Raw genomic sequence first — 22,160 nt, forward strand, 5'->3', positions numbered from 1 at the left:
TATCAGACTGATTCAAGAGATACTTTGTGCATAGTTCACTAAGTAATGACTGTAGGCTTAAAACACAAGGTAAGATAATAATAACATGATGAATTACTACTATGCAGCACTACTCTCTAATAAGGCACCCTTTATTGTAATTGATGCATTATTAATGATTAATTGCTAATTTACTAATTATGCTTTATAGATCCGCTATAAGCTTTTGTAAGAACAACATTTGACTTTTTGAAATATCCCCTTTCCATTTGGTAATAATGCAGTAATAATGTTAGTCCATTAATTTATTAATCTGTTAAGAAATGCTAATAGTTTTCTCACTTTCTAATAAGCCATCTAGTCTGCTGCTTTGAGGAGTCATTAATTTAATCCATCAGGTCTGCAGTTGTACATGTTGTTAACAAATGTCCAGCCACTCCAAGGGATTTTTCACAACCTGGCAACCTAAACGTTGTTCCTATTGATGGCTTATAACTGATCTATAAAGCATTAGTAAATGCTTTATTAATCATTAACAAAGCCTCTATTTACAACTGACAAACTCTTTATAAAATGGTGTCTTATAGAAAAACACAATATGTAAATAGTTAGAATTAGCAGCAAATACTACTTTTTTATTACTATAATGCAACGACAACGTAAAGGGACCAGACTACTTTAAGGCCATCATTTTGATACGTAGGTGTTCTACTTAAATACAAACTTAAATAAAAACATTTTGTTCAATTGAATGATTACAACACTGATGATCTCACTCTCCTCCTTACTGATTGGTGTAGATTTAAATAAAGGAAAGCGAGGATAATAGCGTTTACCTGACTTCCCATCATCACAGGAGTAACACGCAGCCATCACAGTATTCAGTGGCTTGGTGATCAGCAGCTGGACGTCCCAATTAAGTGATTGTTTTAATTGAACACAGCATCGATGTCTGTGCACCTTCATAACGTGCATTGAACAGCAGATGTAGCTCCTGTCCGAGCCAATTAAGCAGGCACCGATGCACACAACCCGTCACTTTGTGCTCCAGCACCGCGGCCGGTTGGACAGCGACCAGGCAGCGTCCTCAGCATCACCGCGGCTCCGCCAATCAGAGCGCAGCTCGGGGGCAGATTAACCCAAACAGCCCCGGTGCTGCTGTGTAGTAGCAGCCTCGGAAACAAGCCCGTACCTCTGATCCTCGTGGACTCAGTCTGGGCAGATGGAGGCTGTTTGGTCAACTCAATTCAAAAACAACAGGACATTCATAATTGCCTTTTTTCAGATTGAGCGTTAAAGCCGAGTCAGGAGGGAGATGGAGGCTTGCTCGATAATAGGAGAAAGCACGGATGCGATAGTGATGGATGATTCTCCTACAGATGAAAGGGAAATTCAGCAGGCTTGCCAGAGGTGGGTTGTTTTTTTTTCTTGTCTGTGGATTTCTCTGGTGTAACTTGATTACTGTAGAACGATAAATGAGGTTTAGACGTGAATGTGCTTTTACCCTCCTGTGGCAGATGTGAGTATTGTTCAATCCAGCTGTGTATATGCTGTAGCCCATAGGATTATGTACAGGATATGCTCTCTGCTGTTGTTATTATAATTGTTATTTCAACATTATTACAGCATTAATTCCAGATTATGTTGCATTGTTTGTACAGCTGGTGAAACCAAGAGATGGTCATGTGCTGTGGTCAACTTACTTTTAAGGATTTATGTTGGGTAATCACAGTTTAAGGTCAAATATCATTACTTATTCCATGAAATCACACTGTATATCAGTATTTTAGCAAGATGATACACAAGAACAAGTGCCCTCTTTAATTCAGCATCATACAAACAAGCTTCTCTGCTCTGATTCTTTGCCTATGATAGATATACTGTATGTAGTAACACAAATCAGCACACTCTCTCACACCGTTTCACTCTAGTTGACTTGAGAACTGAACGATCTGCTCAGTGGCATCAACCTCCTGCTTTAACCGCCTCTCTGGGTCACTGGTGTCACCCTGTCACTCCGTCTGCTGCATGTAAAATGACCAAGGGGCTTCAAACATGAAAGTCGGGCTGGGAACAGCTGAGGCCTGTCACCCTTTAGATTAGCAACAAGCCACATTTTTGTCTTTCCAAGAAGGATCCTCTCTTGGTTTCTTTACACCTTGAAGGCAGACCCTGAAGCCGTTTTCCTTTTAATGATACCCCTCAGAAACCAGCTCTCTTTTAAGGAAGGTTAACAGTTTGCCTCCTGCATACCGCATGAGCTTTTGTCCTGTTTTTGTGCGTGTGTGTGCGTGTGTGATTGGCGGTTAAGGAGATGTTTGAGGACATGACACTGACTGGCATCCAGAGAGTTGATGAAAGAGATGTGCTGTAGAAAGGGAGAGAGGCAGAGACTTGAAAGCAGACGGAGGAGAGAGTAGTAAGAGCTGACAGTCTTTAGCCTGATAGATACTTTGTGATTCTCCTCGTCTTTTGAGGGCCTTAAAGCTGTCCTTAAACACTGTTCTCACAGCTTAGATTAGTGCTCACAGGATTAATTCCAACAGTCAAACTTAGATTTGACCACAGAAAGAAAGAAATAACATTATTCAAATGAACTTAAATCACACACTAAAGGAGGAGGTTATAAAATGTGACACACTGTTATAGATTAAACTAGCCTACAGTAAAATTGTTCAAATGAGCTCCACCTCGACCAACTAGTAAAATGCCACTTACACAATAATGCATCAGTAATCAGTAATATTAATATAATGTATAATGTGTAACATCCATGGGGGCCATTTTGTCTGCATTGATAGTTTTTACATTTGATACTTTAAGTACATTTTATTGATAATGCTGATTTACTGACTTTACTTAAGTAACATTTTCAGAGTATTTTTGCAGTCTGGTAGTGCTACTTTCATGTAAGTAAAGGATCTGAATATGTTATCCACCACTGCATACATTCAGTTGTTATTAGGTACACCTAACCAGAGTCTAATACAATAGACATACATTTACCTTTATGGAAGGCTACAATTAAACTGTTGATTTTGAATTACTTTCTGGTTATTTTGGATGCTGTAGTTTGTGCTGCTGTTGATTTCTAATGCTTTATACTGCGAGGTGTTTCTAATATTTTGTCTACCCTCATTGATATTTCATGCCTAATAAACTGGCAACTGACTGCATGTAAAATGAAACGAGAGCAACTTTTGTTTTACCTCACACACTCACGGTCATTCTGACATCAGTGCACAAGCAGCTCGGTGACACCTTCCTGGATTTATTTTTGTATTCATCCACTGAAATATTGATGAGCTCCACAAATTGCTCTCCTTGTGTGTGTGTGTGTGTGTGTGTGTGTGAAAAACCATCAAAGGGGGAGTAACAGCCTTAAATACTCTTCATCCTCAATCCCGTAGTGAGGAGGCTACCAGACAAAGGTTACACAGTACAGACTATTAATTCAGCATATTATTTAACCTGCATGGAGCTCAGGATGGATGGAGTTTATCAAACTACAGTAATAGAAAAAAGTGTTAAATTACTTGACAGCGTTGATTTCCAAGATATGTTTTATGAGCGTGTTTACTCACTCACTCCAGCTCCTAAATAGGCTAAACTAGATGACAAACATTTGCTGTGTTTCTAAGAGCTGCTTAGTACACTGCAGGCTATTTATTATTTAGATCATATTACAGTTTTTATTGTAATACAAAGACAAAATACTGAGGTTCAGTTCCCTCCATTAATCAGCCCCATAATCCCTCTGCTACTGTATACCAGACTGCTCATCATCTGTGCGCCTTATTATAGGATGCAAATAAAACTGTGTGAGGTCATTTAGGCTCTGTTGACTTACTCCGTCGCCATGGTGACAGGACAGGAAGTGTGGTTGCATCCAGTCTACTGTGGAAAAACAAACATGTGGTAGACTACACAGACCTCATGGCCCCTTTACTGAGATACAACTAGAGCATTGCTCAGTAGTTCAGTTTGGTTTATTTATTTATACTAGCTTGAACATCGTGAGGCTTAAATGATAAATGAACTCACCTGACTGAAAAGCAAGATCAGATTTAACCCCGCTATATACAGTCTCCCCCTTTAGGTTTAAAGTTGGAAAAAATTATCTTTTTCTGTTTCGCATTGGACTACAAGATTTAGAGTCTATAGCCACGCTAGCAGCTCTGTGAGGCTTTAAGTACAGCAGTGGTTTGAGCTAAATGCTAAAACCAGCATGCTAACATTCTCACAGTGACAATGCTAACGTGCTGATGTTTATCAGTTATAATGTTTAACATGTTCACAATCTTAGTGTAGTGTGTTAGCATGCTAACATTTGCTAATTAGCACTAAACACAAATCACAGCTGAGGCTATTGGTAATGTCAATAGTTTTGCAGGTGTTTAAACCAAAGTATTAGAAATTTAAATTGTGACCTGGTGACGATACAAGGTCAGAGGGTCACCACAATCATTGCACTTCATCCTGAGGGGGGCATGAATGTCTGTACCAAATTTTATAGCAATCCACCCAATAGTTGTTGAGATAATTCACTCAAATGCCAACCTTATGGTGGTGCTAGTGGAAAAGTCAGGGAATCACAAAAGTCATTCAGGATTCATCCACTGGGAACCATGAATATCTGTACAAAATTTCATGTAAATGTATCCAGTAGTTATATTTGAATCAGGACCAAAGTGGTGGACCAACCAACATTGCCATCCCTGGAGACATGCTGCCAGTGTGGCTAAAAATAGATCATTTTCTAACCAGGTTTCATAAAGTGAGCTTATACTGAAGGAATGAAAAAGGAATACTTTACAAATGTAGATGGGAGAATCAAATCATTACAAGCGCCACTCCAGGATTCTCCTGACTGCTGCCGTTACCCATCACTCAGTCTCGTTATCTACCCTAGACAGCCACCTACCTCTCTCTCTCTTAATGGGGTCTGTGACATGATGTGAAAACTCTCACCACCCTCCCCCCTTTCTTTTTTAATTGGGCCTCTTTACTTCCAGTAGCCACAGTGTGTTACCCAGAAATCCATTCCTTACCTCATTAGTTCTGCTGGCCCGCTCAATTCTCCGTTGAATATGATGAAGCTGAGCAAAGAATGCAGTCAAGAAACTGAGATGTCAGTCAATGTGTGGCAGGGGAGATAGATTGTTATGCCAAAGTTTTATAAACATTACCTTCTGCATTTTCACTGTTTCACTCAACTTTTGCACCCTCAATTTAAAAGAGCTTTGTTGCTACTTTCTCTCTTGCCTATCTGTCAATCATTTTTCCTCCCCTGGAACAACATTTTTCTTCTCTTCTTTACTGTTTTTTCTTTTCACACCCTCTCACCCATCTATCTCTCCTCCTGTCTGTTTTTTCCTCTCCTCAGTGAGATCCCGGCGGTATCTCTGTGCCCTCCTGATAGCGACTGTGCCGCCGAGGCCCAGTTGACAGTCATCCAGTCTGAAGGGGAGCTATGTGACAGCTGCAGCAGCCTTGGCAGACCCTCTTCCTCCTGCCAGCTTTATCACCAAGTATGTCTGAGCACTGACTGCACTGTGTGCTGTTTAGTATAGATATATTAAAACCGAAGCAGAACGTCTAAAAAAAGAAATAGATCCAGGATTTGGGAGCCAGTGTCAAAATAGTCATTGTGTCTCTCAAAAGACTTGAAGGATACCAGAATCCTCTATGCCCGTGTTTGTATTTTCCATCCTCTTTTTCTTCCCTAGGTCCCCCAGGGTCCTCAAGCCGGGACCTACGATTCGCCAAAGCCCCGAAAATGTCCCCACTGCACCCATTATGGGCCAATCAAACCAAACACCTGCCACGACTGTCATTCAAACATGGCAGGTCCTCATCCTGAAGGAGGTGTAGTGGTGAAAGTGGCACACAGTTGTAGTTCTGCCAATCAGACGTCTCGTCATGGCGCGGTGAGGTGTCATTGGCTGCATGGGTCGAATGAAAGTGGGACACAGAAACAGCGACATGTGGTGACAGTAAGGTGTGTTTTAAAGGAATAGTTTCACATTTTGGGTTTCTGGCGGAGAGTTAGATGAGAAGATTGATGCCACTCATGTTTGTCCATTCAATATAAAGCTGGAGTCAGCTGCTGGGTTAGCTTAGCTTAGCATAAAGACTGGAAACAGGGGGAAACAGCTAGCCTGGCAGGTAACAAAATACACCTACTAGCATCTCTAAAGCTCACTAATTGACACGTTATATCTTGTTTGTTGAATCTGTACAAAAAACGAAATGTAAATGACGATTTGTTGTTTTATGTTGAACTATTTCTTTAGTGTAGTATCCTTGTTATATTTGTGTGTTGAGTCATTATTATAATCATATTTTCAATAATTTACAGGGATGGAGGACTCTACTGCATCCTTAGGAAGTAAGTACTGACACTAATTTTCACTTTAAAACCCAGTGGGATTTCATGTTGCACTCATTATCATATAAATAATATTTTTTTACTCAGTGTCAGTGACAGCTTCTTCTTCTGTGGTTTTCTATTTGGCAGTTATTCCCAGGTGATGGTGGACTACCCGTTAGCAGTGTTGGTGGGTTGTGCTGTGCTGCTACTGGGATGCTCGCTGGCTGGACTCTTCATTGGTCCACTGCCAGACTTCTCTGACCCGCTGCTGGTGAGTCTCAAAAAACACACACACACACACACACACACACACCCACACACACTATCCTGAGGTCTCCCTCTGTGCAACACACTCTGTTTACTGTCACCCTTCTGTCAAGTCTACAATACAAACCTCCCTCACCACCTCCGGCTGAGTGTTAATTACTGTTTCCCTAAAGACTCATGATGTCAGCCGTATCCATTTACTTCAATCTCATCTCAGATTCAATGAACCGCAGTGAATTAGAGCACACTCGCTGTCATCTTAATTAAATACATCTTCTCCCTTTTGAGATGAATGCTTTCAGGATAAACACTGATAAAGACATTATTCTGAAAACGTAACATGTGACTCACAACAATGATGTGGGCTACACAAGAGTTTATGCTTTTTAAGTGTTGGGCTCTTTCTAACATCGAACACTCATCTACCAAACAAGCTAATTCAGGATGTTTTTTTATGGGTAGTTCAGACAACATTATAGAGTGCTTGTGATGATAATTCATTCAGTAAGCTGCTGCAGTGCATTGGGCACCAGCATCCACACTGTGTCTTTAGCTTTGATGTCTGTTTGTGTGTGTGTGTGTGTGTGTGTGTATGTGTGTGTGTGTGTGTGTGTGCTCTTTCTTCAGGGCTTTGAGCCACGGGGAACATACATCGGAGTTCGCCAGTCCAGCTTGTCTGAGCTTCAGGAGAACACTGGCCCGGGGAAAACTCTGTCTCCTTTACCACAGCAGCTCAGTAAAAGGTCGGCAGAGACTTTCAGTAGAGTGCAGTCTCGCTGTGCAGAGAGCCTGCACCACTGACTGATGCACACAGATGCTTTACAAATAGATATAAATGGCACATATATACAGAAATGGTGGTCATGTAATACACATATGTATAGGGGTGTGTGGCTGTAAAGTGTTGTTGTTTGAACTAATGCCTTTAACTTTAATCATTTGACAGTAGAAAACACATTCAAAAAATAGAAATAGAAAATAAAAGCATATTAAATATAATATATATATTATAAATATATGAATAATGACATAAGAATATGTGATTAAAAGTGTCGATAACATAATAGAATAAATGATTAAAGTTGCTTTTTTATATTAACAATTAATTAAATGACTGTTTAATGTGAAAGGTCCTGCTCGTAGTGCCCACAGAATATGATCACCTGACTCTGTAGTTCCTCTCAGCTCTACAGAGCATCTTAGCATATTTCAGCTCATTGTTTTTGCTTTTATGGCCCGCAATGTAACTATTTTGGGTCATTCTCACCTTTCCCATCAACCAGCTTCCAGTTACAGCTCACACAGACAAAGTTAGTGGGTAGCTGACACAGTTGAGTATTTAGCAGCTAAAAAGCACAATACTTTTCTCAGGAGTTGGTGGAAAACAAAACAGAGATAGAAGGAGAGTGAATGTTGCACTTACATTCACTAGGTAGCCTGTGCGTGTCTGCTGGATGTGTAAATAAGCAACTGTTTGCTAACATGTTTGATATGTCAAGCTAATAATCTGTCAGTGTTGTGTTTACAGCTTGTTGCACTGCCCCCATGTGGCCAAAAAAAGAATGAACGCTGGTTTAAACTGATTGAATTGTGGGACTTCTCAATGTTATACTTGTTTGGAGCAAAATGTACAGTATGTGTTTAATGAGACTGAAAATGTGCACGTGTGTGCTACTATCTGTGCTAGTTTTGGGGGTGGTGCCAGCGGAGATGGCAGCGGCGGCCAGGATCCCTCCAGGCTTCGCATCAAGAGGATGCTGGCGAGAGACTCTTCTCCAGACACCTTCCTCTGTGATGCTCCAGGTGGGTCAGTCCTGATCAGCTCGTCCCTGTCAATAAAATTCATTGAAGATGACTAGATCTTTAAAATGTCTGCAACACTGATTATAGTAACAGAGTAGTAATACAAATACCAATCGCATCAAAATATCCCCATTATAGATTTGTATTGCACATTTATGAAAGTTAAGAGGGATATGTAACACTGCTGGCTCCAGCGTACTCAGCAGAGCAGACGATGAAATGGAAATATTATTAAAACAATGTAAATGTAAATGTGTGCCTATTCAGCAGTTGAGCAGCTTCCATATATGTAAATATTGTGAGCTCAAGGCAAAGCCCTCCAGCCTGTTGAGGGACAATCAGCACTCCCAGCAAACTTAATGACAACAGTACAACATAAAAACACACAGCGAGAGCTTATTGGTTAAATGCAAATTTAAAAAAAGTAGTCAGATAGTAAGAAGATGTGAATAATAGCTTCTAGTGTGGCTTCAAAGAGAACAGTTTGCTGAGTGCTTTTCCTTGAGAAGGTTATCCCAGATTTCCTTCTTTAATCTCTACTTTGAAATAATGTGCTGGTAGATCAAAGACTATACTTCTGTTTGCCTTATAAATACACAGAAAGCACCCTCAACGGGTTTATTACTAATTCAAAGCCTCAAGGTTTTCATTTTATGAAGCCTAATTTTTATTCAACACAGACAGCAGAAACACACAAGGAATTCGTTGTTAGCCTGGTTTTACCTTTATGAATTTATACCCCAGTTTAACCATTCTGAACATGTCTAACCATCCCAACAAAGTGATGATTCACTGCTGGTCATCTTCTTCCTGTATGCTGAATCCATCTGTCTCTCTCCATGCAGGCGAGCGTTTGGCTCAGTTGGTGTTTCGCTCAGAAAACTCAGCCAGTCTCTGGAGTCTGAAGGCCATCCACGCCATGTGTGAGATGGAGCAATCCAGGGTTCGCTCTCAAGTACTCAGCCCTCCATCTCACCTTTGCTCTCCTGCCTTTTGCTTCTTTCTTCATCTCTTTAGTCATCATCTTCTGTCTTCTCTTTCTCTTTAATGCCCTGACCATATCCCACATTTCATTGCCCTGCTGAAATTAAAAACACTACTTTATGTGCATGACCTCATCTGAAATTCATTCTTTTTTTTTTCTGAATTTGTTTCAAAACTGGGCATGTGTTCAAAAAATCTTTCCCTCGCCTGATGCAGATTCGTTCCCAGGCTCAGTTCCAGGACCTGTGCCAGCAGCATGTGAGGGGGGAGGCTGAAGCAACGTCCAGAAGCGGCTGTTGTCCGAGCTGGTCTCTGGGGAATTACTTGGCTGTCCTCACTAATGCCTCCTGCTGCCTCAGCCTCACCTCGCACCAGGTAGTGTAGCTCTCATTGTAAAAATTACCCTACAAACAAATTACTACATAAGTCGCAATTATAAACACAAGGTTTTTGTAAAAAGTGCATTGCAATTCCAATTTGGTGTTTGTAGATATGTCGTTGTAATTCTTGTTAATAACTGAATAAATGTAGACTAGGTGAAGTAGAATATTGAGATTTTTGTAGTGCAGCTACAGCTTAATGTTCACAAAAGCACAAAGGCCAGCCCCCCTGTGAAGTCGCTGGGACTTTTCACTCTCTTTTTTACGAAATTTAAAGCAATAGTTTGTATAGCCACAAAAACTTGAGCACAAAAATCAACATTGCATTAGTTAAAAGAATAGTTTAAGAAATACACTTTGATTTCTTGCCAAGAATTAGATGAGAAGATTGATACCACTCTCATATTTGTATGGCAAATATGAAGCTACAGCCAACAGATGGTTAGCTTATCTTAGCATAAAGACTGTACAGCTAGCCTGTGCCCTGTCCAAAGGTAACAAAATCTCCCTACCAGCACTGTGTTATATCTCATTTGTTTAATCTGTAGAAAAATTTAGTGTTTTACAGGCGGTTATGTCCCGGACTATTTCATGGCTGGGAGCAGTGACTTACTGGACTCGCCCCAACCAATAGTCAGGCATATAACCCCTTGTAAAATGGCAAATTGTCATACAGATATGGGAGTGGTATCAATCTTCTCATCTAACTTTCTGCCAGAAAGTAAGTAAGCGTATTTCCCAAAATTTCAAACTTTTCCTTTAAGTTGAAGTTGATGATGCAGGTGAAGGAAAAGTGGGTACGAAACTAGGTGATGTCATTTACAACTGAAGGTTTATTTAGTTCTTCCATTTTCTCTTTCCCCCCAGGTGTCTGAGTCTCTGAACCTTCTCCGGAAATGTGCTCCGTACTATCACGAAGGACATCTAGTGGAAACCTGCATCGAGAGACCCAAACATGGCAGCTGTTCCTCGGTCCCGTCCCGCTGTAAACAATCCCGCGTGGTGTTCCAAATCCTACACTTCCTGGTTGATAAAGACTTCCTTGGCCCACAGACTGTTGAATACCAGATCCCTACACTGAAGTACAGCCTTCTGTTCTTGCCCGTCGACAAAGGAAGACACATGATGGAGATCTACATGAACAGTCTTGAAGGAAGGGATCTGACGTACAACAATACGACTATCACTGGCATGGACTTTGGCATCAAGCAGACGCTGTTCAAGTATTACCTGGCAAGAGATTCAGTCTACCCTGTCCTAGCTGTTGTGTCTCTTCTTTTCACTATGGCTCTTTATCTACACTCTGTCTTCATAGTAGCATTATCTGTAGTAGCAATCACAGGCTCCCTCCTGACCTCCTATTTCTTCTACAAAGTCGCATTTCGCCTGACATTCTTTCCCCTGGTCAACTTCTCAGCAGCTCTTATTCTCTTGGGAAGCTGCTCCAATCAGGTTTTCATCTTCGCCGATTTCTGGAATCTGCAGCTATCCCAAAATCCCTTGGCCTCCCTGGAGAAGAGAGTAAACAGAGCTTTGCAGGAAGTCGGCTATTTGATTTTAGCGTCAGGGTTGACCTCCAGCGCAGCATTTTTCTCTGGTTACCTCAGCAGCATCACAGCAATCAGATGTTTCTCTGTTTATCTAGGAACTGCCTCATTTATCAGCTCAATCTTGGCGTTAGTGTGGCTGCCGTGCTCTTTCATCCTGCGTGAGCGCTACACAGAAACGTCCTCTGCATCTGTAGCAGTGCAGGGATGGAAACCATGCTGCTCCAAAAACACCGGCGGCTTCTGGGACACAAGCTCACGTAAGAGATGCCTTTTCACTCTTGGGCAGAAGCTGAGAGAATTAAAAAGAGGCCTCACTGACACTTCCAACTTATTATTCATGAAAATCCTGCCATGTGGAGTTGTAAAGTTTAGGTACATCTGGGTGTGCTGGTTTGCAGTGCTTGCTGCTGGGGGCATGTACATGTCCTGCATTGACCCAGGCATGAAGCTGCCTACCTTAGACAGCAGGGTCACCCAGCTTTTCCGCTCCAGTCACCCGTTTGAAAGATACGACGCAGAGTATCGCCACATGTTCATGTTTGAGAGACAGAGGAATGGAGAGGATAAACCTGTTACATTAATGCTTGTTTGGGGTGTCAAAGCAACTGATAACGGGGATCACTTTAACCCCAAGAGCAATGGCTCTTTGGTTCTTGACCCAGACTTTAACATGAGCCGGCCAGATGCTCAGGTTTGGTTGAGGGACTTGTGTGGACGGGTTCAGAACCAAAGCTTTTATTCCCCTCCGTCACCTGAGGATAAAGATGTTATGACAGACAATATCTGTCTTGTGGAGCAGCTAATACACTGGGTATCTGTCAGACGGTGCTCAGAGAGTGATGATTCCCTCCATTTTTGCTGTAATGACATCCCTTTCCCCTACCCTCCCAGCGTTTTTGAGAACTGCCTCAGTATGATGCTGGCGGAGAGGTATGCCGAGGGCCATCTGGCCCACAGCGGAGGCCTGTACTTCCAGCCAGATGGCAGGGTTGCTGCCCTCGTGCTGGCATTCAAAACCACATACCTCTACAGCTTCAACTTCAGCAGAACCAGTCTTTTCTACAGAGAAATCCTGACTTGGTTTAACAAAGAAATATCAGGAGCACCACAAGGGTTGGAGAATGGCTGGTTCATCAGTCATCTGTCTCTTTTTGACCTACAACAGGCTTTAAGCTCTGAGACTCTGGTAGTAGCTGGCTTCTCAGTAGCTCTCACATTTGCTTTGCTTCTCTTGACCACCTGGAACCTTCCACTGAGCATATATGGGACTGCAGCTGTAGGAGGCAGTGTGTTTGTCACTGTTGGCCTCCTCGTTCTTCTTGAATGGCAGCTGAGTGGCATCGAGGCTCTGTTTATATCATCAGCAGCAGGGCTGTCTGTTGACTTTATTGCTAACTACTGCATATCCTACAGCTTGGCTCCTCATTCGGACAAAATCGGGAAAGTAGCGCACTCCACTAAAAGGATGGGATGTCCTGTAGCAATAGTTTCTGGTGCATTTTTCTCCATGGGGATCATCATGTTGCCTGCCACGGCCTTGCTGTTCAGAAAACTGGGGATTTTCCTGTTTTTGGTGAAATGTGTAGCATGTGGATTCGCAACCTTCTTTTTCCAGTCCCTATGCTGCTTTTTTGGACCCCAGAAAAACTGTGGGAAGATCACGCTGCCGTGTTTTTCAGATCACACTGATGGCGCACTATCCTCGTGCTCAGCAGCAGACCCCGGTTCCTCGGCTGCAAACGGGGCCTTTGGCAGATCAAGAGGGAGAAGGAGTTATGAGAAGGAGGCAGGTGGCTATCTCTACCCTAACCACCAACGTCAGCAGAGACCGAAACAGACTGGAGGAGGAGGAGACGGGGGCAGAGGGCCGGAGCAGTATGAGCTGCAGCCATTGGCCTATCGACTGAGCGACAGTTTTGAAAACAGCACCTGCACCAGTAAGCTGTCCAACCGGCCCTCTGTGCTCTCCGATGAGATTGAGTACTGTGGGAAAGATGTGGGCAGGGACAGCATGGACAGGGAGAGTGAGGAGATGTGCAGTCGTCAACATAAGATCTGCCAAGCACCTCCAGCCCTCCAGACTTCCTCTCCTTACAAAGAAAACACCTTGCGGCCTGTAGGCCTGGCACAAGAAGACGCAGCTAAGGACAAGCTGCTGTGTAAAACATGCAGAGATCAGTCTGGTGGGGTGAAGCACTGGAGCAATACATCTTTCTCCTCATCTTCCAGCATAGAGGAGACCATCATCAGCCACACCCTGGAGACCATTGACCAGCCGTCCCTCTGCAAAGACGAGCAAACCACAGAGGAGAGCCCCCATCACCATCATCACTTCAATAAAGGACACCTCTCTTCCCAGTCTCAGAGCTCCTGTGAGGGCCTGGAGGACTCTAACGAAACATGTCTGAGTGACATCGAACCAGGGCCCTCCAACATGCAGCCAAACGAAGGAGAAGAAGAAGTTCACTTACAGCCAGGACACCTAAACGGCAAGAGAGATACACTTCGCCTCTCACTGAAAGAAACAGTTTATGAGACTTGTAATAAGGGCCGCACCAGTCAGAGTGAAGAAGTTGTCATCTTACCCAACAGTAAGCCAGACCTGCCAGACGTCTGGATAAAGAGAGATGGACAACGGGAGGATACATGTTGAATGAAGTTGGGTTGGGTTGATCTTTGCAAACACTGTGCATTAACTCCTCTGAAATTATAAAAAAAGGACTGAACGTACATGAGCATATAGAAACTACAAAAAGAGCATACACTGTTACTTTTGTATAATACTCAAAGGAAATACAAGCCAACTGCAAATGTAACATGTGACAGCATGTTTGTCTAATGTTGCTGCTAAGGTGTGTTACAGTGTATGTTACAAACCAATAAGGTCAGAGCATGAGTGTTTCTTTCAGCCAGAGGTCAAATCAAAGCATGACTTATTCAACCCGGCATTTTCACACAGAAGAAAATGAAAAAATAAGCTTTCTTTTCAGCCACAACTTTTGCACCAATGTCACACTTGAAGAAACTGAAGTTTGTTATCAACACAAAAAATCATCAAGTGCTGCAGAATTTACTTTGTGCCTGGAACTTTTTAAAACATCTGCACAGACTGGGTTAAAACAAATACAGCGCCTTTCTCCATGCTGGAATTAATTGACCTTAATGAGCCATATTCATTCATGGACTTCTGAATATTAAAAAGAGAAATGTGGAGATATTCAGAGAAAGAGCTGCATTGAGTAGCAAACAACTGTCACTTAACTACAATCAGTTGGTTCCGCACTTTGTGGCGATATCATGTACAGTATGTCCTTTGTGATCATGGCATAGAAAACCAGAAACTTAGTTAGTAATGTGTCATTTGTAGTGTCATGGCTTGTTTGCATTTAGTGTTTCACTGTCAAATTAAAATCATGCTGTTTATTCCAGTGTCAGTGCCAAAAAAATGTAATGTTTACTTACTGTACTAAAAGACAAAAAGGGTTTGTAATGCAGATATAACACTATATGTGGGTTTATACACCGTTAATTAAGGTCTTTGAAAAGAAAGGAGGAAGCTCTAATTTCTATTTCTAAAGCATTAGTTGTACCATCACATGCCACTGCCTCAACAGCTAACTATCTGTATATAGACCTTGCTGCAGCACTGTTAACAGAAACTTCTAAAAGGTACTGGAAGCCTTTATTTACACCCCATCCCACAGCTGAGATTTCACGACCCATGATTTTATCTTTAACATTCAAAAAATTCAAAAACAGTATTTATGTCATGAACAGCATGTGCCAAATGTCTTTCAACAGGTTTCATATGCTGAAACAACTGAAACTGTGTGTTTTATGCAAAGGATGTGTCCTTAAAAAAAAAGTAAAATAAGAGATGTGTCTATGGTCCTTAATATGATATTAAGTATAAAAGTAAGTGATGGTGGTTCAGACCTCTAATGTGCCTCTGAGCAGTGTTATTTTCAAGCTTTCTCTTTGTAAGAAGTGTTTGCTTTTGACATCTTGACTGTATAATCACAATCGTCAATGAGCCTCCACTTTACATCACTCAGCAGAATAACCTGCCTTAGAGACGAATGAAATTCATCACAGGCTTTCTATGAACAGGAGACATCAAAAGGTCACCACCACTATTATTTACAGGTGTCAATGTTGTTAATTTTTCACAAAACTGAAATAAAACATTTATTTTCCTGAAGCCTGGCTTTCAATTTATTTCAAATCTTGGTGTGAGCACCAGACAGAATACAGGTTTAAAGGGTGAAATTAAATTAAAATTACATTCTTGACATTAAAACCGTCCTCAAAGTAAAACGAGAATGAATACAATTGTATTTAAGCATACGCTAAAAGAAGTGCTGAGGCATTTTATACCACCTTCAGAGAAGTTACTGAAGAATTATCAATAGATATGCATCACAGCAAAATCAAAACTGCCTCAGAGCCAAACCTCTTACAGATTTTCTTCTTTTAACTGTCGTGAAAAACATACATGAAGGAAGCAACTTAAAAGTCATCAGCAGTGTTCATCAGGTCAGCTCTAATCATCTTCGACCCAGTCCTCTTTGGCCCAATCAGGTAAACGTGTTGAATATTCAAAATCGGGTCCCTTGTAACGTAAAGCGTGGAGGTACATGATGAGCTCCTTCTCTGTAGGATCTGGTCGTACTAGCTTACACTCGCTGCACAGGTGGTCTGTGGTCCCTGGAGGAGCTTTGTGAGTCGAGTCAGTTGCTTCAGTTTGATTTCCATTTGTTGGTCGAGATTTGAGAGGGGTATCGTTAGTGTTTAAGTCTGTGCAGCCCTGACTCGCCTCATTCACTGTCTCACTGCTTGAGCTACAACTTGTCAGCAACTGTGTTTCAATCCGTGTCTGATGGCTTTCTCCACTTTTGTTGGCTTCAGAGGTGCCGTCTAATTCATCAACTTTCTCAGATGTCTTGTTTTTCTCTGCCTCTTGTTCAGTAATAATCCCATCATCCGGAATATCCAACAGGTGAAGACTTTGCTGAGAGCGATGTTCCTCTACCAGAGCCTTCAGCAGCTCCTCATTGCTCTTTCCCAACAGCCCCCCCTTCCCCCTGTGAGGACCCCAGGCGGAGGACCCATAGATGGGATCATTGAGGATGGGGAAGCCCAGGTACTGGAGGTGGACCCTGATCTGGTGTGTGCGGCCAGTCAGGGGTAAACAGCGGACCACACTGGTTTTTCCATTAAAGGTAAGCCTCTGGAAGACAGTGCGGCACTCCTTTCCCTTCGGATCAACTCTGCAGAGGCCAATTTTAAAGGAAACGACCAGGATGGGCTCCTCGCAGACCAGCTCACCCTCTGGAAACTCCCCCTCAACTCGGCACACATACTCCTTTTCCAGCTGTTGGAAAGCACAAATGTAAAGGACATGTTTGAGAATGATATATGACAAATACACTTGTGCTGCGTTATGGAAAATGCAAGCTAAAGAATAACACCAGATAAATCTTAGTTACAGCTTAAATCCAGCACATCCTGAACGTACCTGTCTGTCTCTCACCAGCTGGTCCAGTTTCTTTGAGGTCTCCAGCGTCCTGGCAAACAGCAGCACTCCGGAGGTGAGCCGGTCCAATCTGTGGACAGTGTGGAGCTCAGAGATGCCCCGCTCTTTCCCCAGGATGAAAATCACAGTGTTGTGACGGAAACGGCCGCACGGGTGGACCGGGATGGAGGCAGGCTTGTCGACCACAAGCACCTCACCATCATCCACCAGAACCTCCAGAGGTCTGCCGACTACGGGGGGCTCATGGCGGTGCACCGTGTTCTTCATGTGGTCATTATTCTGTGGATAGTCAGGGAAGAGTAAAACTTAGATAATAAATAGTGTTTCGACTAACATGTTTTGCATGTAGTATTAGGATTTGGTGCCTCTTTAATGAGAGGACTGGTTGTTAAACTTCTGGCTCAAAGTCAAACAAGAAAAGCTAGAGACACATTTACAGTAAGGCTAGACAAATCCGAATTTGAATTTGCTCTTGAAGCCATGTTTGCATAATGATCAAAATCCCACATATGTACAGGTGACACTGACCCTGAGCACCACAGACAGGTCCTCCACAGGTGTCTCGTTCAGCCGGATGCGACCCTCTTTGGAAGCCCTCTGGTAATACTCAATGGACTCCGCTCTGAACTCACTCTTGAACACCTCCAGAAGGCTCTTCCCGATCCACCGGCCTTTGCAGTACGTTTTGAAGTCAAAGTAGTACGGATACACTTTGCGCAGGCCACCTTCAAAGTAGTAGGAGGTCTCGTCGAAATGCTCCTGGTTGAAGCTGACCCCCGGGTTCCTCTTCTGCGGAGGGGGGATGTATCTCTCGCCCGGGCGGAGCTTCTTCCCTCCCGCACCTCTCCGTCTTTTCCCTCGGCCACCTGTCTCGAGTTGGTCCGGCTCGTCACTTTTCCGTTTTCCACTTTCTGTTGCCTCTTTCGTTGTGGTTTTCTCCTCTGGCACCGGGTTGTTTTCCTCCGCCGGCGCTGCAGCGGCGGCAGCTGCCTGCTCCATCGTCGAGCTGCTCTGGTGATACCGTGTAGAAAGAAAATTACTTTTCAGATTAAAAATAATTTCAACGTCATAAAACGAACTAACGTAACGTTGTACTTTATTAATTACACAACTATTAATTTGACCCGAAAAGAAGGACAGCAAACTACATCCTCTCAAACCTCTGACTGACACACTCACGTGCATTGCTATCAAGCTAGAGGTCCTTCTTCCTAAAGGCGCACAGTGATGACGTTAATGTGTAGTCCAACCAGTCCGGTATGTAGTTCAAACTACTTAAATCTGGCTGTTTCTTCTTTTTTTCCCTTTGTCCTGAAGTGCAAATCACCTCCTCACCGGAGCATTACCGCCACCAACTGTTCATAATGTGTAATTAGTTAGATTTGATGACGCTACATTCAGTGGATGACGGCATTTTGTACTAGGTATTAGAAGACATGCCTTAATGATGTTCCCAGAGTAATAACCTAATATGAGGCTGAAGTCATTAGGCTAATTTGTTCCAGGTTTTGAATAGTTTGTCTTTTATGTGAGAAATTAGGGTTTATGTTGTGTCGGTGGAATTCTCTGGAATAAAATGTCGATCAACAATTATTCAATTTAAGAAAATTATGTGCGATATGTCTTCAAAAGGAAGGCTATTTGTTTTGTATTTATTGTGAGAAGGGGCCAAGTAATATAAGATTTTTCTAAATAATGGGGATGTTTCCTTCTGCAGACGATGATATTATTTTCATTTCATTTCATGTGTCCTGCTCTCACTCAGAATATTAAACATCCCTTCCTTGTCCGTCCTGTAGCTCTCCCTGGCCCTGATGCATTAATTAACACAAAAATGAAAACAATAAAGTATCCATATAGTCGGTTTTATTAATAAATCTTAAAAGTGTACACATAATTCAATATTTGTATAGTTTCAAAATATTAAGTACCTCAATTAATCACTTTTTGGCACAGTGCCTCCTCTGCTATACAGTGACAATGTCAACAGGACAAGTAAGTAGAAGTTCTTACCACAAAATATATATTACTTTGTTAAATAATTTGCTGAATGTTCATTCAAATTCCTTGGCTTGTACTTGGATTTGTCTTTATGGGTTACTGGATTCAGCATTCCCATGAGATTATACACAAATACACACATTTCCCACAAGCATCCAGAACACATACTGTAGCTCCTCAAGCTAACCGACTTACCCATAAATAATACTGTGAATCACTCAAATCTCAGACAACCTTTCTTTGTCATCACTCTCTAACTGACTCCAAGGATTCTGGGAGTAAGGTCATCAGTCCAGCGGTGGTCGCTCATTCAGTGACTCACTGTTTTAGCACTGTTGGAAGACAATCTGGTCAGGCAAACAGCGAGATCCTCCTTGTACGTTGCTAGGTGACAACCCAGCAGGGCAGGTGGCCTTTAAGACTGGAGCTTAGTGAAACCATGAAGAGTGCTACGGGGCCCCGGAGACGCAGCACCAACGCCACCTCCTGCAGGGGCAACCACACTGCAGTCAGAGCTCACCTCTGGGGAGAGAAGTAAGGATGGCATGGACATCATCAGGATGTAGGTGGATGTGACTCATGACTGCATAAAACAGATTACAGAGGCACCTGATAGAGGTTATGTTCATGATTAATGTGCAGGTTTTTGCCAGTACATAAAGTGGTTTTCCGTCATTGATTTTGGTTTTAAAAATGATCGGTTATAAGTTTTTTATTACCCAGGCCACTGGCGCCTCTTGTCAGTCAGGGGGACGTAAACCACTCCCATCAAAGCTTTCTTGAGAAAGGTCCCATCCCTCTGCCGGTCGTACTGTTCTAGCACCTGACTGCCACCGTCGGGGCCCACTGGGAGAACCAACCGACCACCGGGCTTCAGCTGCTCCAAGAGCTTTAACAAAGAAAGGGCAGAAAATTCAGTTCAGTCAGTCAGCGTGGAGCATTGGGGAAAATTTGTTTTAAAGACCAGTGACTGTTCACTACTGTAGATATACTGCAGTGTGTTTTAACCTTAACCCGCTGTGCTTTGTTTGTGATTTTGCTTATTCTGTTCTGTTCCATTTTCACAAGAGTAAAAGCATCCTTACAGCCTTAGGAACAGTAGCTGCAGCAGCACCAACATGAATGGCATCATACGGTGCTCCGTCTGTGCAGCCGAGCCTTCCATCTCCCACTGTGGACATATGTAGGTATGACTGTTATAGTCTCTTGTAGCTGTGCAGTTTCAACATTTGAAAGAGGTATGACTTTGACACATCGTGACTCACCTATAAGTTTAATGCGTCCAGAGGTGAGCAGTTCTGGGTCGTCAGCCTGCACATTTTTTATGGCCATTTGAACCAGTTCATCAATGTGTTCAATGCCAACCACTCTGCCACTGGGTCCTGTCTACAAACAAGAGAAAAATGCAACTATTGCACTCTGTCATATACTGTATTTTATGCAAACTTAGGCGAATAGAATAGATCTATAGAACTTACCATCCTTGCAAAGCAGGCGGTTAGATATCCACTTCCTGAACCCACATCCAGTGCTGATGCCCCTTCAGTCAGTTTGTCACTTAACAGCTCCAAAGCATGAGCATGCTGTCAGACCAGGCCCACAGGAAAACATTAATCATGTGTATGTGCATAAGTGAATTATAATTCAACTTAAGATATCTGCTCAGAGCAGTTCAGTGTCTGTTACTCACCATGTGTGGTGCACTGATGGTTGCCCTGTACCCTGTGATGAGAAAATATTACAACACAGAGTCACAGCACACATCTTTTCCCATGAAAAAGTGTTCACTCAAATACCCGTTACCATATTGGCAGGCAAGTGTCTGCATGTGTCTATTAAGAGTTACTGGAATGAATACCTATGGACTGAGGAGAGTCTGCATAAGGATAGTCTCTAGAGTAGAGCCCTCTGTCCGTAGCCAGCATGGCATCAAACACTCGGTCGCTGCGGATCACCCCATGATCTGGAGGACAAAAGAGTAAAATGTGTGCAGGATGAACGCTGTGATGCTGAAGAAAACCGAATGAATACAGGCTTTTTAGAAGAGAAAAATGAGAATGAAAGCATAGCATTGGGTCAATCTTTAAAGTTAGGTGGTATATCAATCAGATTTGTACAATTGTGTGGCCTTTTGGTCATCGTGACATCATGATATAGCTTACATGTTGTCTTTTCCTCATCTTAAAGGCTGCATTACAGTTCTGTGATACATTTTTCTAAACTTTGTAAATGCAATGCAAAAGATAAAATTAGAAAGGGAAAATAATAAAAAGGGATTTGCACATTACTGATACTCTATATTTCATATTTGCACTCTTTCTACTTTTGTACTGCAACTGCCCTTCTTCCAATCCTTCTACCTTATCTTATAATAATCGTATATTTGACATTTTTTCTTTTCTGGGTAAAATTATCCTCCATATTTTTCTGAGTGAAGTTAATAATGGATGCCTCTATCTGCTTAGCCAATATCCACATTACTAGAGAGAGTACCACCCTAGTTTATATTGAATACAGTATAAAAGCATGAGCTGTCATACTTTACACTGTGGACGTTGAGGTTTTGAGTCAAAGACCCTGTAATATCAAAGCTCGAGTCCCTGACATCAGCCCATTACCCCTCAGCCTGCTGATGAGCTCTGGATGCGTTTTGCCACTGGACATCCACGCCATGGTCCGGGACAGCAGCACACCCATCGGGACTGCCACTATTGCCAAGCGCAACGCCGCTCGCATCTCCTACACTGGATCTCCCTGCAGTGACATGATGATCAGCGCTTGCAAACCTGAGTACACGACACACACATAACTGTAACATACATTTAATAGGCTGGTTGTATCCTCCGTGTGGCAATGAAGGTGACAGTTTTGGCAACTTGTAATAGGTTTATCAATGAATCCAAGCAGACTGGACTCAATGAGGCAGAGCAAAGGATTCACATATTAAACTGAACTTGACATTTAGCCAGCGAGCTGTTCCAGCGTCATAGTTTACAGCTATAATAACGAGTTAACGTTACATTATAAACAGATACTTTCATTGAACAGTTGAAAATGCTAATATTAGTTCCTCAAATAGTGCTACTCACGAATTAAATTATTCAACAGAGGTCAGCAGAGGTTGGTTACCTTGGTACTTCGCCACCGTTTCTTCCAGCTGAGACAAACTTCCTGGCTCCCTCCTCAGCGAACCACAGCGCCTGGCCAATAAGATGCGGACTCGCCAACGTGAAGCCATAACGGTCCAATCACATCTCGAAACTGTTTGATGGGCGGTTACAACGTCC

General features: G+C 42.6%; 3 protein-coding genes across 6 annotated transcripts; 1 reads left to right on the forward strand and 2 right to left on the reverse strand.

The window, feature by feature from the left end:
- Positions 1-1,294: 1,294 nt before the first annotated feature.
- disp2 (dispatched RND transporter family member 2) lies at positions 1,295-13,989 on the forward strand. The gene is made up of 10 exons (XM_070920973.1): positions 1,295-1,389; positions 5,366-5,510; positions 5,709-5,980; positions 6,341-6,370; positions 6,500-6,623; positions 7,247-7,362; positions 8,307-8,422; positions 9,268-9,365; positions 9,623-9,781; positions 10,654-13,989. Exons 1-10 carry the CDS (start codon positions 1,295-1,297, stop codon positions 13,987-13,989), a joined length of 4,491 nt encoding a protein of 1,496 aa, XP_070777074.1.
- A 1,616-nt stretch (positions 13,990-15,605) lies between these two features.
- rpusd2 (RNA pseudouridine synthase domain containing 2) lies at positions 15,606-18,057 on the reverse strand. The gene is made up of 3 exons (XM_070920894.1): positions 17,401-18,057; positions 16,855-17,151; positions 15,606-16,710 (listed from the first exon to the last, which is right to left on the reverse strand). The coding sequence occupies exons 1-3, from the start codon at positions 18,055-18,057 to the stop codon at positions 15,880-15,882; spliced, it is 1,785 nt and encodes a 594-aa protein (XP_070776995.1). The 3' UTR covers positions 15,606-15,879.
- A 661-nt stretch (positions 18,058-18,718) lies between these two features.
- Positions 18,719-22,056, reverse strand: pcmtl (l-isoaspartyl protein carboxyl methyltransferase, like). 4 transcript variants are annotated; one of them, XM_070920257.1, is made up of 9 exons: positions 22,003-22,056; positions 21,492-21,627; positions 20,732-20,836; positions 20,564-20,595; positions 20,352-20,456; positions 20,139-20,259; positions 19,959-20,044; positions 19,593-19,762; positions 18,719-19,359 (listed from the first exon to the last, which is right to left on the reverse strand). In XM_070920257.1, the coding sequence occupies exons 2-9, from the start codon at positions 21,607-21,609 to the stop codon at positions 19,323-19,325; spliced, it is 774 nt and encodes a 257-aa protein (XP_070776358.1). In that variant the 5' UTR covers positions 21,610-21,627; positions 22,003-22,056; the 3' UTR covers positions 18,719-19,322. The 4 variants fall into 4 exon arrangements, with proteins under 4 accessions (XP_070776358.1, XP_070776361.1, XP_070776359.1 ...); XM_070920260.1 differs by having other exon boundaries at positions 18,719-19,395; XM_070920258.1 differs by having other exon boundaries at positions 21,492-21,659; positions 22,003-22,016.
- Positions 22,057-22,160: the final 104 nt, after the last annotated feature.

This window comes from Enoplosus armatus, chromosome 15 (assembly GCF_043641665.1).
Source record: "Enoplosus armatus isolate fEnoArm2 chromosome 15, fEnoArm2.hap1, whole genome shotgun sequence".
NCBI lineage: Eukaryota > Metazoa > Chordata > Actinopteri > Centrarchiformes > Enoplosidae > Enoplosus > Enoplosus armatus.

Bases quoted from the DNA above. Each gene is read 5' to 3' on its own strand.
- disp2 (XM_070920973.1), top strand. From the start codon at position 1,295: ATGGAGGCTTGCTCGATAATAGGAGAAAGCACGGATGCGATAGTGATG. The intron at 5,981-6,340 runs GTGTGTTTTAAA...AATAATTTACAG, and splicing joins CGACATGTGGTGACAGTAAG to GGATGGAGGACTCTACTGCA. The intron at 6,624-7,246 runs GTGAGTCTCAAA...CTCTTTCTTCAG, and splicing joins ACTTCTCTGACCCGCTGCTG to GGCTTTGAGCCACGGGGAAC.
- rpusd2 (XM_070920894.1), bottom strand. From the start codon at position 18,057: ATGCACGTGAGTGTGTCAGTCAGAGGTTTGAGAGGATGTAGTTTGCTG. The intron at 17,152-17,400 runs GTCAGTGTCACC...GACTATCCACAG, and splicing joins ACCTGTCTGTGGTGCTCAGG to AATAATGACCACATGAAGAA. The intron at 16,711-16,854 runs GTACGTTCAGGA...GCTTTCCAACAG, and splicing joins AGCTGGTGAGAGACAGACAG to CTGGAAAAGGAGTATGTGTG.
- pcmtl (XM_070920257.1), bottom strand. From the start codon at position 21,609: ATGCGAGCGGCGTTGCGCTTGGCAATAGTGGCAGTCCCGATGGGTGTG. The intron at 20,596-20,731 runs GTATTCATTCCA...TTCTCATCACAG, and splicing joins AGACTCTCCTCAGTCCATAG to GGTACAGGGCAACCATCAGT. The intron at 19,763-19,958 runs GTAAGGATGCTT...TCTTTGTTAAAG, and splicing joins CAGCTACTGTTCCTAAGGCT to CTCTTGGAGCAGCTGAAGCC.